This window comes from Vigna radiata, unplaced genomic scaffold, assembly GCF_000741045.1.
Source record: "Vigna radiata var. radiata cultivar VC1973A unplaced genomic scaffold, Vradiata_ver6 scaffold_410, whole genome shotgun sequence".
NCBI lineage: Eukaryota > Viridiplantae > Streptophyta > Magnoliopsida > Fabales > Fabaceae > Vigna > Vigna radiata.
The window spans coordinates 121,757-135,815 of NW_014544152.1; the positions used below are offsets into that span (position 1 = coordinate 121,757).

The 14,059-nt window shown below is 38.9% G+C and overlaps 2 protein-coding genes across 2 annotated transcripts; both read right to left on the reverse strand.

The window, feature by feature from the left end:
* Positions 1-7,226: 7,226 nt before the first annotated feature.
* On the reverse strand, positions 7,227-8,686 carry LOC106755444 (protein FAR1-RELATED SEQUENCE 5-like). The gene is made up of 3 exons (XM_014637606.1): positions 7,771-8,686; positions 7,460-7,677; positions 7,227-7,376 (listed from the first exon to the last, which is right to left on the reverse strand). The coding sequence occupies exons 1-3, from the start codon at positions 8,684-8,686 to the stop codon at positions 7,227-7,229; spliced, it is 1,284 nt and encodes a 427-aa protein (XP_014493092.1).
* Positions 8,687-8,695: 9 nt separating this feature from the next.
* Positions 8,696-9,616, reverse strand: LOC106755445 (protein FAR-RED IMPAIRED RESPONSE 1-like). The gene has a single exon (XM_014637607.1). It carries the CDS (start codon positions 9,614-9,616, stop codon positions 8,696-8,698), a length of 921 nt encoding a protein of 306 aa, XP_014493093.1.
* Between the last annotated feature and the right edge of the window lie 4,443 nt (positions 9,617-14,059).

Genomic DNA, 14,059 nt, shown 5'->3' on the forward strand with positions numbered 1-14,059 from the left:
TCAAAGATTGCGAAAAAACTCTGATTTTGAAAACCCACCAATTCAACCCCCCCCCCTCCCCCTTCTTGGTGTGAGAAACAAAACACATCTTTTCTAACAAAAGCCACTACAAAAATAATGAATTATAATAGGGGTTTATTTCTGGCGATTTTAAAAACCTCTAGAAATTTCCAACAATTTTATTGAAAATCGTAGATAAATTAAAAATACTTTTTTATTAAAAAAATTTCTGACAGTTCAAATAGGAAACCGTTGGTAAGGTGAAAAAATAATTTGTTTCCCGTTTATTTTTGCCGCTTATATTTTCAATCTGACCAAAAAATGGTTTATCCACTCTTTCCAGTATTTGCTACACTATATTTTAGACCAACCATCTCCTTGTCTTCTCCAAAAAAGAGTCGTTTTATCTTTTTCTCCTTCATGGCCCTGTAACCAACAGAGAAGGTCAACCATCACATCTCAAATAAGAATTATTGTGGGCGAGCATGGTGTCTGACGACGTCACTGTTGCGGATAGCTCCATTACCATCTCCTTCTTCTTCACTCGTGAAACAAAGAGTCTTGGCCTTGCTTCACCTTCATTCTCAAAAACTCTTTTCTTTGTCATGCCCAACACCATCGCACCTATTCCTGGTGAGCCACCTCATCTCCTTCATCCACGAATGCACCTTCGTCAAACAAGTTAAGCCACCGCCGCCTAGATCTTGCTAATTTGAAACCACGTCATCGATCTTATGACCTCAACAACACCGTTGTGAGTTCCCTCCCTTTTTCCCTTCTATTTTTCCATCTAGTAAAAGGGATTTTGCTCCTCCTTCTTCATTCTTCCCAAATCTGGTTCCCCATATAGATGCCTGGATTGTATGACGTTTTGTTATACTTGATCCATAATACGTGTTCCCTGACTACTCTGACCGGTACCAAATGGGAGTGACACATTGCCTTGCTAGATCCTACCTAGGGAACCAGAATTGGGAAGAATGAAGAAGGAGGAGAAAAACCCCTCTCACTAGATGGAAAAATCAAAGGAAGAAAGGGAGGGAACTCACAATGGTGTCAATGAGGTCATAAGAACCTAGTTCCATCAATGACGTGATTTCGAATTAGCGAGATTTGGGTGGTGAAGAATTCAACCATTTGACGAAGTTGCATCCGTGGATGAAGGAGATGCAATGGCCGACCATGAAAAGGTGCAATGATGTTGGGTATGATGAAGAAAAAAGGTGGATGTTCTGACTTTGTTTCATAAGCAAAGAAGAAGGAGATGATAGTGGAGTTGGTCGCACCAATGACGTCGCCAGGCACCATGCTCATCGATAGTGATTGGAGGAGATTTGATGGTTGGTCTTCTCTGTTGGTTACAGGGTCGTGAAGAAGAAGAAGACGAAGTAACTCTTTTTTGGAGAAGATAACGAAGCAACTTTTTTTGGAGAAGATGAGGAGATGATTAGTCGAAAAGTGATGTAACAAATACTAAAAAGAGGGGAGAAACCATTTTTAAGATGGATCACGATATGTTGACAACGGTTTTTTGCCAACGTTTTGACAACACCACGTGTCAGCGTTGGATTGGCCCAGTTTTTCAGAATTTTTTAATTCGAAATCTGATTTGAATTAGGATAGTTCTTGTGTTTCCGGAAATGCCCTTGGTCTTTTTCAGAGATCTTTTGTACGTGGAAGCGTTGGGTTTGTCTCCAATTTAGGTTTCTATTAGGTTTGAAGCAGTCTCTCTTCCCATTGAAGGCTTTCGTTGTCGGAGTGTTTCGATCTCGCCATCCTTCGTTGTCGAAGTGTTTCGATCTCGCTTTCCTTCATTTTCACAGTCTTCGTTCTCCATTGTATTGTAATTGGTAGCATTGTCTTTTTCTCCATTTTAGGTTTTGTTTTTCTTTTTGTAGTGGTATGTCCTTTCTTTCGAGCTTTTCGTTCTTGATTTTGTTTTGAAGTTGTATTAACTGCGCTTATTTTGGGAAGGCGTGGAAGTGGTGAGCAATCTGTGTTGAGTGCGACATTGAATCTTCGACTTTGCTATTCCGAAAAAGTTTTTATCTTATGTTTTGCTATGGCTTCATCAAATGACATTGAGTCTTCCAACAATAAGGTATGAACATTCACGTTGATGCGTATTGGTATTTGGTTTTACCTTTGGTTTTGGGCTTGGGATTTGTGGTTTTGTGCTTTTTGGAAGAAATGTTTACTAGAGTTTTTTATTTCTTTTTTCAGTTATACGTTCGTCATTCCATGAAAACAAAGTATGTTGCCGGTTTGAATGCATTATTGATTAAGGAGCACAAATGTATTATTTCGAAGACTCCATTTAAATGGTTTTTGGACTTACAAGATAATCTTAAGATTGGGAGGAACATTTTGAGCGATTTACTTACTAAATAGGTTGATGAAAAAGGAGGTTTTTTATTTAGTGAAAATTTTGTTGAATTCAAGGAAGTGGATGTAACATTAAGCTTAGGATTGTCTTTGGTTGGTGACAAGATTAATCTGAATGAAAAGAACCTTTTAGAAAGTCATTGTCGGAACTACTTTGATAAAGAAAAGGAAAAAGGAAAATATAAATTGGATATGATATATGATTTTGTTTTGAAAAACCACAAAAAGTTGCCTGCCATAGATGTTTGCAGACTTTACATTTTTATTGGACTACATGAGGTATTGCTACCTAGTCGTAGCAGAACAATATTTCCAATATTGTTTGAAATTGTTGATAGAATAAATGATTTAGGAACTTTTTGTTGGGCTCCTTTAGTGTACCATTATCTTCTTAGTAGTTTTTGCAAACAGAACTTATCATGGAATAGAGGAAAAGGTGCAACTAATGTCTATGTTGATGGTTGCGTATACATGTTTCAAGTAATTTTTTGGCATGTATTCTTTGTAGGTTGTGAATTGAACTGAGTATTTACGACTTTTATGATGTATTTCAGTTGTGGTTTTGTGATCGTTTCATTCCATCAAATGCTTGTGTTCATAAATATCCAAGAATTTTGCATTGGATGGTTGTAAGTGTAGGTGACAAGTTTATCAAAGTTGCGATGGAAACGGGTGTGGTATGTACTTAATTGTTTTATTGTATTGTTTGAGTGATTGGTTTAAATCAAAGGTCATTGTGATTAATTTGTATATGCTTGATGAGTACGGTGCATCAAGGAAAGAAATGGGTGAGTCATCTGTTAAAGCATCAGTACATTGAAATGTTGAAGATGTGAAGAAAGGAAAAAAGTCAAATAATCAGGAAAAAGTAATTGACTTAGCTGTTCTAGACCAACATTTAGAGGAACAAGATGCTGCTATTGAAGAACTTGAAGAAGAGCTATCTGCATTGAAGGCTGAGCTGGTTGAAGATAACAATAAAGATGAAGGTGGTTACATTATGCCTTGTAAAGAAAATGATTTCTACAATGATTTTGGATGTGAGGGAGGAATTTCCAGCCGTGAAAGTGTTAAGAAGGCAGGACAACGTCAAAAGCGATACAAAAGCAAAGCTTGTAGAACTCCCTACACTGGATATAGTCCCAAATTTTTAAATAATTAAATTTTTATTTATTACTAGTTTAGTATTTGGTAGTTGTTTAAGTAGGGACAACTTTGTTTTGATCAATTAATTTGATTGTGAGTAAAGGAAGTGGTTAATGGAAGTTTTTGTTCAATGTCCATTACGTGTTTTATTTGGTTTTGCTATTTAATCTTGTTACATTATATAAGTTTTTACCATTAGCATTATTAATTTGGTAATGGCACAGCCTAGGGGGTCCTGTAATCGATTACTGAGACACGTTAAGCGATTACAAGTGACCGAAAATATAGTGTACCAAAACCTCAGGAGCACTCCCCACAATTTGAGTAGTGGCTCCCCAACTTCACTGAATGCAGTTGAGCATTGGCACAACCTAGGGACTCCTATAATCGATTACTGCCACACGGTAAGCGATTACAAGTGGCTGAAAATATAGTGTACCAAAACCTCAGGAGCGCTCCCCACAATTACAATAGTGGCTCCCCAACTTGACTGACTGCAGCTAAGCAATGGCATAGCCCAGGGACTCATGTAATCGATTACTGAGACACGGTAAGCGATTACAATTTGCTGAAACTATAGTGTACGAAAACCTCAGGAGCGCTCCCCACAATGAGAATAGTGGCTCCCCAACTTGACTGACTGCGGTTGAGCAATGACACAGCCCGGGGGCTACTGTAATCGATTACAGAGACACTGTAAGCGATTACAATTGACTTAAAAGTTAGTGTAAGAAAACCTCAGAAGCGCTCCCCACAATTAGAATAGTGGCTCCCCAACTTGACTGACTGCAGTTAAGCAATGACACGACCCAGGGGCTACTGTAATCGATTACAGAGACACTGTAAGCGATTACAATTGACTTAAAAGTTAGTGTACGAAAACCTCATAAGCGCTCCCCATAATTAGAATAATGGCTCCCCAACTTGACTGACTGCAGTTGAGCAATGGCATAGCCCAGGGACTCATGTAATCGATTACTGAGACACGGTAAGCGATTACAATTGATTTAAAAGNCCAACTTGACTGACTGCAGTTGAGCAATGGCATAGCCCAGGGACTCATGTAATCGATTACTGAGACACGGTAAGCGATTACAATTGATTTAAAAGTTAGTGTACGAAAACCTCAGAAGTGCTCCCCACAATTAGAATAGTGGCTCCCCAACTTGAGTGACTGCAGTTGAGCAATGACACAGCCCAAGGGCTACTGTAATCGATTACGGAGACACTGTAAGCTATTAAAATTGACTTAAAAGCTAGTGTACGAAAACCTCAGAAGCGCTCCCCACAATTAGAATAGTGGCTCCCCAACTTGATTGACTGCAGTTGAGAAATGACACAGCCCAGGGGCTATTGTAATCGATTACAGAGACACTGTAAGCGATTACAATTGACTTAAAAGTTAGTGTACGAAAACCTCATAAGCGCTCCCCACAATTAGAATAGTGGCTTGCCAACTTGACTGACTGCAGTTGAGCAATGNCAATTGACTTAAAAGTTAGTGTACGAAAACCTCATAAGCGCTCCCCACAATTAGAATAGTGGCTTGCCAACTTGACTGACTGCAGTTGAGCAATGACATAGCCCAGGGGCTACTGTAATGGATTACAGAGACACTGTAAGTGATTACAATTGACTTAAAAGTTAGTGTACGAAAACCTCATAAGCACTCCCCACAATTAGAATAGTGGCTCCCCAACTTGACTGAATGCAGTTGAGCAATGACACAGCCCAGAGGTTACTGTAATTGATTACAAAGACACTATAAGCGATTACGATTGACTTAAAAGTTGGTGTACGAAAACGTCAGCAGTGTAATCGATTACAGTGAATTGTAAGGGATTACAAGTAGCAGAAATGATTTTGTATGAAAACCTCTTGCGTACTCCCTACAAATTACATAATGGGTCCCGAACTTCCATTACTGCATTGTTTTTGAAAGTTTTTAATGTACTACCTCGTCTTTTATATTTGTTATGACAGAGTTTTTAAAAGTATATGTTGGAACTTCAATATGCAACACAATTCAAAGTCGAAATGAGGTTTACTGAGTAATGTGAGAACTGATAACAATAATAAAAGCCACATACATTAATTTAAAGACTTAACAAAAGTTAACAAAAGAACAAGTTCTGAAAAGAAAGGTAACATAGCAGCCAACAATGGAATTTAATCTAAGAAGCCGAATTTCGTTCGTTGCGGAGGTTAATAAGTTGTTCCTCCACACTTTGAACTCGACTTTCAATTATGTCTAATCTATTGCCCAGGAACATGCGGAGATCTTTTATCTGTGTCATTACTTCAGTCAATGTGGCAGAAGATGATTCATCTGGAATTGGAGACGATTGTCTTTCTTCTTGTTCTTCATTACCATCATTTGCTTCTTCATTACCTTCTTCTTCATCATTGTGAACATCATCTTTGTAAACCCATACTCCTTCAGAGTTTTTTTCATAACCCATGGATGTAAAAACATCGTAACCAATCCTCTGTCTATCCTTGACTTTGGTGAAAGGGTCAGTTTCTGTAGGGACACCGAAGTGTTCCAAGAAGGTGGTAATTACATGCAGATATGGGAGTTGGGCATTGTCCCTTATAGCCCTTTTCATCCTGTTACGAATGACATGGCCCCAGTTAATCTCAAGAGAATTCATCATTACCCATATCAACATAATGTCCTCCTCCTTTGCCTGTGCAACATTGGTTGAGTGAGGAAGTAAGATGCGACAAAGTACATAATGAAGTAATCTACATTCGAACTTCATATGCCCTACCAATAGTCTTCCTCTATTGATTGGTCGTGGATCTGGTTTACAAATCATTTGCCTAGCAGTAACAGAATTGTATTCCTCCTTCCACTCATCAACTACATGTCCTTCAAAACGAACACCAACGCAAGGAATTGAAGTTAGTTTATGAAAAAGAGTAGGTTTAATAGTCATTTTCACCTGCTTAACCTCGCTTAGAATGACTCCAGAGTCTGATATACGCATATTGCTATAAAAAACTCGAACTAATTCGGGGTAGTAGTGGCGTCTAAAAGCCACAAATTCACTTAGCCCAGCCTTTGTCAAAATGTCGTAGAATTCGAATTCTCCAGCTTCCGAAAACACGTTGTCAAGGTACTTCCCTTCAAGGATTGGACGCTCACAGAAATGTGCAGCGAACCTTTCGTATTGCTCGTCGTTAGAGAACATTTCATTACATGTTAACGGTGGCGACGTTGGAGGGGAAGGTGATGGGCGACTTCAAGATCCCCTTGTGGAAGAGGAAGCCCGCCATTTCTTCTGTGCACGATCCGCAATTAGTGGTCTTTAGGGTTTTGAAAAGAGGAATGGACGTTGTGATTAATTTGCAGTGAGGAACGTTTTCCTTTTGCCAAGTGGGTTAAAACCATAATTAATAACTAATAGGGTAGTGGGTGAGGTGGGTAACGGTTAGAGTGGCCGTGATTTTAAAACTCGGTGGTGGAAGTTATGAAGAATTGATGGAGGTCATTAAATGTGTCTGTAGCGCCACTTCATCTGTTGGCTGACATGCTGCTGTAATCGATTATAAATGTCATTGTAATCGATTACCAGAGCAGTTAGTTAGTGTCATATAATGTTATTCCAAAGATTAACCTGTCAAAAGTGTGCAAAAGAGTTTTGAAAAATATATCAAAATAAAAGATGATCTAATAATAACAAACATCATCAAAGTGAGTTATCAAAATTATTATGAACNNCAGATAACAATGACATAAAGCCAAGTGGAGGCATTTCAGATAGTTGTGAAACTTGTTGCGTTTCGTTTGAATAACGAAGGACCTCTTCAGATTGTGTAAGAGTAGAGGTAGTTGTTTCCTGAGATCAAAAAGCAACATATATGAGCACCATGTGACATAAATAATGCATAATTATAGATTAACATGAATCAAAGTACTCACATTTTGTTGAAGCGTTCTTGTTGAAGCATGTTTCCTTGAAGTGGTTTTCCTTTTTCTGCTTAGTGTTTCAACACTTGACTTCAATTTGTTAGTTCTTGGTCGGCCTTTACGCTTCACCGCCACGGGACTGCGAACAAGTACTTCACTACTTCCACATGCGGTGTACGATGGACTATCGGTAACTGGACTTTCATACCTGAGTTGTCCTTCCTCACTTACTATGTTATTTCATAATGATGTATTGACTCCAAACTTTTTACCAAGAGAATTCAATTCTTTTTTCAATTCATTAGACGCTGATTGAGATTCACATGCAGCCTCAGCTATGTCATAGAACCGCTTAAACAACGATTGGTATCTTTGCATCTTGGGTTCCTGATGCAAAGAACTGTAACCTGCCCTAATCAGTGTGTGCTTTCTTATGATATTTTTACTCCAACGACGGAGCACGTATTTGGAGGGGACATTTTGCACATCTTCCTGACTGAGAACCAGTAGGCAATGCCTAAAAATAATACCTCTAAACTCAAATAGTAGACAAGAGCAGCTTGTTTCCTTTGTAAGAGGATCAAATTGAACATGGTAATATTTGGCGGAACATTTTCCATCCCACATGCACTCTTCTTTAATCGTGTACTTGTTAGAAATACAGTCCTTGACCGTGTCTTTGATGAAACAATTCATCCTGGACTGAAACTCATTCTGTACTTCCTCAAATTTTGCATGTGTGTAATCAACTTGAAATTGTCTTTCAATAGGTGATTGAGACCCACAAGCAACCGTTGTATTGAGGGAAGAGAAGTCGACTTCTATTTCTTTTTGGGCTTTGAATTTAAGAGCATTATCATACTGAACCACAAATTGTTGAAGTGTCGTACTTGAATTGATGTATCCATCAAAAAAAGCATTCATTCCCTCACTTCTTTGAGTTGTGGACATACCAGCCAAAAAATGATTTTTCAAGTAGCAAGGCACCCATATGTGTCTCTCATCGTACAAATTTCCTAACCATTCATTATTTTCTAACTTGTGTTTCCTGAGTACTTCTTTCCAACCTATTTCAAAGTCAACTCTGGAACAACAATCATATACAAGCATTTTCACATCGTTCTGGATAGCAAGATGATTTTTATAGCCTTGCAATTTTTTCGGTATCTTTTTCATTATGTGCCACAAACACCACCTATGTTTTGTTGTGGGGAAGACTTCTTCAATTGCATTAGCCATTGCCTTACACTAGTCTGTAACAATACTGTCTGGTGCCTTGTTGCCCATACATCTTAACCAAGTCTGGAATAACCACACAAATGACGTAGTGTCCTCCGATGAAAGTAATCCACAACCAAGTAGGATGGATTGTCCATGATGGTTTACTCCCATAAATGGAGCAAATGACATGTCATATTTGTTTGTTAAATAAGTAGTATATAAAGACACCACATCACCAAATTCTTCACAAGCAGCTCGACTTTTAGCGTCCGCCCAAAATACACTGGTAATTCTCTTTCCTTCATCCATTTCTAGTTCGTAGAAGAAATCGTTATTGAGGTATCTCATTTTTGAAAAGTGACGAAGTAGCGTCTGACCATCCCCCTCCTTACAAACTGACCTTCTATGTTGACCGATGAAGTTTCTAGCATCTCTCTCCATAAATTCCATATTTTCATATCCACCAGTGTCACTGACCATGCTAAGAAAACTCTTGTTTATACGCACACCGGCATCATGGTTAACTTCCAATGTGTGTTTCGCATGCATGTTCAATTTTCTATTGCCACGAATGAGATTGGAGGTTTGTGGACAAAGCTCATGACTGTGCTCTACAACAACAGTCCTGACAATCCATTTGTCATCTTTTTGAGCAAATGTTATTCCAGCAGGGCATTGATTAGTCTGACTAGGTAGAGTTTTCACTTCAGGACGAATGTTAGAAACATATCTACCTTCCCTTGAACATACTAATCTCAAGTAATACACTTCGTTATTGTTGTCCTTCTTTGAAGTTCTTGTTTGAACACCAAAACCACATTTTTTTCCATACTCACAATAAAATTTCTTTGCTTCTTCCATAGTGCCAAAATACATGTTCAAAGTAGGAACCATCTCTGAAAAACTATCATCTATGGTATTAAATTCCTCAATGCTTTCACCATCCATAGTCATTTAATGTCGACAACTGTGCATCCCTTGAATGTATGTATTACGTACCTAGATTGCTTAAAAAATTAAATAACTAAACAAATCAACTGATACATATGGAAGTCATAAATATATGAAACAACGTTGTAAGAAATGGTTCCACCTATAAATTTAAGAAAATGGAAGACGTAAGAAATTTAGTACTGGACTGTACTTAGATGTAGACTTCCAGTTGAAGGCCTTCAATGCTTCAATATACTCGTGTTTTAATGTTCTTGTTCTGCTTCTAACTAACCACCAACAACCACACTATGCCTTTAAATGCTGCTTTAGTTAACTTCAAAGGGGACGTCTGGTGAGAACGAGCACAAGTATTGCAAAAGATGAGAGTTTGAAAGTTGAATGGTTTAAGGTAAAAGCAATTAATGCAAAGAAGATGAATCACAACAAATGAAGACTACAGTATACGGTGTTTAAGGAAGAAAGCATCATTTAATGCATGTCATATATTAGGTATGGAAAAAGGTGGAGTGTAGAAGTAAGTATAATTTTGCACACATTAAATGCAACTTTCACTAAATAAGCAAAAAGTTATCCTATTGCGTGGGAGAATGTGTGAAAAAGCAATCTGCAGTGTCATTTTCATGAAATCTCCTTCATTAAATGCATGAAAAAGGTTTACAAGGAGAGTGGAATTGTTATAACAAAATAGTTGTTAATTGAATAAATATTTTGATCAATTAACGTAAACCTTTTGTTAAGCCCTCATTAGTCATATCAATAATAAATATATTAATGTTAAAGTATTTTTTTAATAACATTTATTTATCAACTTTTTTGCTCTTTATATAGGACCACACATTACGTCCTATGAAGTCACTCTGAATATAAATCCAAAATTCCAAAACACTTGTTCGAAGTAATCTGTATTCTTCACTACACGGTTTCCAGTTTCCAACTTAATATCTCTGGTTAATAAATTATATTCTTCTTTCAGGTAAGAAGACCATGGATGCTTGGGAAGGTCTTGAAATTGACGATGACGTCCTACAATCTTTCTTGAAGAAATGTGATAGTTCCTCATCATTGATTCCTGGTCCGGCTGGGAATGTGCAGGCAGCCATGATGAATAGGATAAGTGATGATCCTCGTACCACCCAACAATTTGCTGAGGATGTTGCTAAAGCAACATATGAAAGAGAATTCAATTCAAATGCATGGAAATGGGTTGAGATGTACATCAAACACCATGGTCAGTAATTCTATAAACTTTGTCATTGTAAAATTATTTCCAGATGATACTAAAGTTAAGAATCAAATGTAGATATTGTGAAAGAGGGTGATATTAATAACGTCACTCACCTACACACAGCAAAATCAGTGTCAACCCTTCACCTTGTTGTTTGTATTGTTAAGGAGTGTCACCCGAATTGACTTGGTGATATGAAACTGAGTCTAAAGGTAATATTTATCAATAACATAGTTTTGGTTCGTTAACTTAATCTAATGTAATATTAAATGTGGCCAGGACCCTACTGGGACTGTGAAGGCATCCTTACATAAGAAAGTTCTTAAAGATCCATCTTTTGGTCCACATATCGGTCTTGGTTGCGTTATGATACTTAACAATGTAACCCATCTTATTCATAGATCTATTTATACTCCATAATTTTTGGTATTGTTACTCATATTTTTTGCTTCTTTTCACTTAGGTTCGTGCATTTAGTGCATTTCCACCAAACTATTATGTTAACATAGTGCTTCGGAATGTAATCAAAGTATTTGGCGCTGACATATGTCCTCCCACAAAGGAACTCATCATGGAGACACCCAAACCAGTCATTCGACCCTTGTGCTGGAAGAACCAAATATGGCTGAAATTATGCGAAAATTGAGAAATCCTCATCATCTAAAACCATCTACATCGAAAGTACTAGACAACAACAATGGAGAGAACTCTAACCCAGTGTAATGATATTATGTAGACATAACTGTGGATCTTTGTTTTCGTTTGCAAGTTACTTTGAATCTTTTAAGGATTATTGTAGTAATGTTCACTATAATTCCTTCTTTTGCTCTAGATGACTGTAATATTTATTGGGATGACTGTAATTCGTACTGAAATGACTGTAATATGTATTAGAATGACTTCATCATCGTTCACGATGATTGCTTTATTTTGTTTTCATATGGTATTATGGTATCAATGTACACGCCATGGATCAATTAATGTGGAAAAATTTTTCACCTGGTCTACTAATTTTAGTATCTTTATGTTGGTACAACATTATATTTACTAACAGCAAACTGGGAAGCCCCCTCAAGCATAAGCAGGGAGCAGCGGTGGACTTTCGATACACATGCCAATGTAATCGCTTACAGTATGTCTGTAATCGATTACACATGCTCACAGAGTCCCCCTGGCTGACACGTGGACTTGGATCAACCACTCTTACTTACCACTGAACACGTGTTAGTCCTCAAGAAGGGACATGTCATCCTAGACTCTCAACCAGGAAAATAACCAAGTCATGACCAACAATAGCAAATTGGGGAGCCCCCTCAAGCAGAGGCAGGGAGCAGCGTTGGACTTTTGGTACACATGCCAATGTAATCGCTTACAGCATGTCCGTAATCTATTACACAGGCTCACAGAGTCCCCCTGGCTGACACATGGAATTTGATCAACCACTCTTACTTATCACTGAACACGTGTTGGTCCTCAGGAAGGAATATGTCATCCCAGACTCTCAACCTGGAAAATAACCAAGTCACTACCAACAACAGCAAACTAGGGAACCCCCTCTAGCAGTGGCAGGAAGCAGCGTTGGACTTTTGGTACACATGCACATGTAATCGCTTACAGCATGTCTGTAATCGATTACACAGTCTCACAAAGTCCCCCTGGCTGACACATGGAATTGGATCAACAACTCTTACTTACCATTGAACACGTGTTGGTCCTCAGTAAGGGACATGTCATCCCAGACTCTCAACCTGGAAAATAACCAAGTCATGACCAACAATAGCAAACTGGGGAGCCCCCTCTAGTAGGGGCAGGGAGCAGCGTTGGACTTTTGGTACAAATTCCAATATAATCGCTTACAGCATGTCCGTAATCGATTACAAAGGCAAATCACTCACATAGTCTCCCTTCCTCACACTTGCATTTGGATCAAACACTCTTACAAACCCCTAATCCCAGACTCTCAACTTGGAAAGTAACCAAGTCATGACCAATAGCACACTGGGAAGCCCCTTCTAGCAAGGGCAGGGAGCAGCATTGGACTTTTGGTACACATGCACATGTAATCGCTTACAGCATTTCTGTAATCGATTACATAGGCAAATCACTCACACAGGCCCCCTTCCTCACACTTGCACTTGGATCAAACACTCTTACAAACCCTTAATCCTAAACTCTCAACCTTGGAAAATAACCAATTCATGACAAATAACACACTAGGGAGCCCCCTCTAGCAGGGGCAAGGAGTAGCGTTGGACTTTAGGTACACATGCACATGTAATCGCTTACATCATTTCTGTAATCGATTACACAGGCAAATCACTCACACAATCCCCCTTCCTCACCCTTGCACTTGGATCAAACACTCTTACAAACCCCTAATCCCAGACTCTGAACCTGGAAAATAACCAAGTCATGACCAACAGCACACTGGGAGCCCCTTCTAGCAGGGGCAGGGAGCAGCGTTGGACTTTTGGTACACATGCACATGTAATCGCTTACAGCATTTCCGTAATCGTTACACAGGCAAATCACTCACACATTCCCCCTTCCTCACACTTGCACTTGGATCAAACACTCTTACAAACCCCTAATCCCAGACTCTCAACCTGGAAAATAACCAAGTCATGACCAACAGCACACTAGGGAGCCCCCTCTAGCAGAGGCAGGAAGCAACGCTGGACTTTTGGTACACATGCACATGTAATCGCTTACAACATTTCCGTAATCGATTACACAGGCAAATCACTCACAGAGTCCCCCTTCCTCACACTTGCACTTGGATCAAACACTCTTACAAACCCTTAATCCCAGACTCTCAACCTAGAAAATAACCAAGTCATTACCAACAACACACTGGGAGCCCCCTCTAGTAGGGGCAGGGAGCAACGTTGGACTTTTGGTACACATGCACATGTAATCGCTTAGTGCATGTCTGTAATCGATTACACAGGCAAATCACTCACACAGTCCCCCTTCCTCACACTTGCACTTGGATCAAACATTCTTACAAACCCTTAATCCCAGACTCTTAACCTTGAAAATAACCAAGTCATGACCAACAACACACTGGGGAGCCCCTTCTAGTAGGGGCAGGGAGCAACGTTGTACTTTTGGTACACATGCACATGTAATCGCTTACTGCATGTCTGTAATCGATTACACAGACAAATCACTCACACAGTCCCCCTTCCTCACACTTGCACTTGGATCAA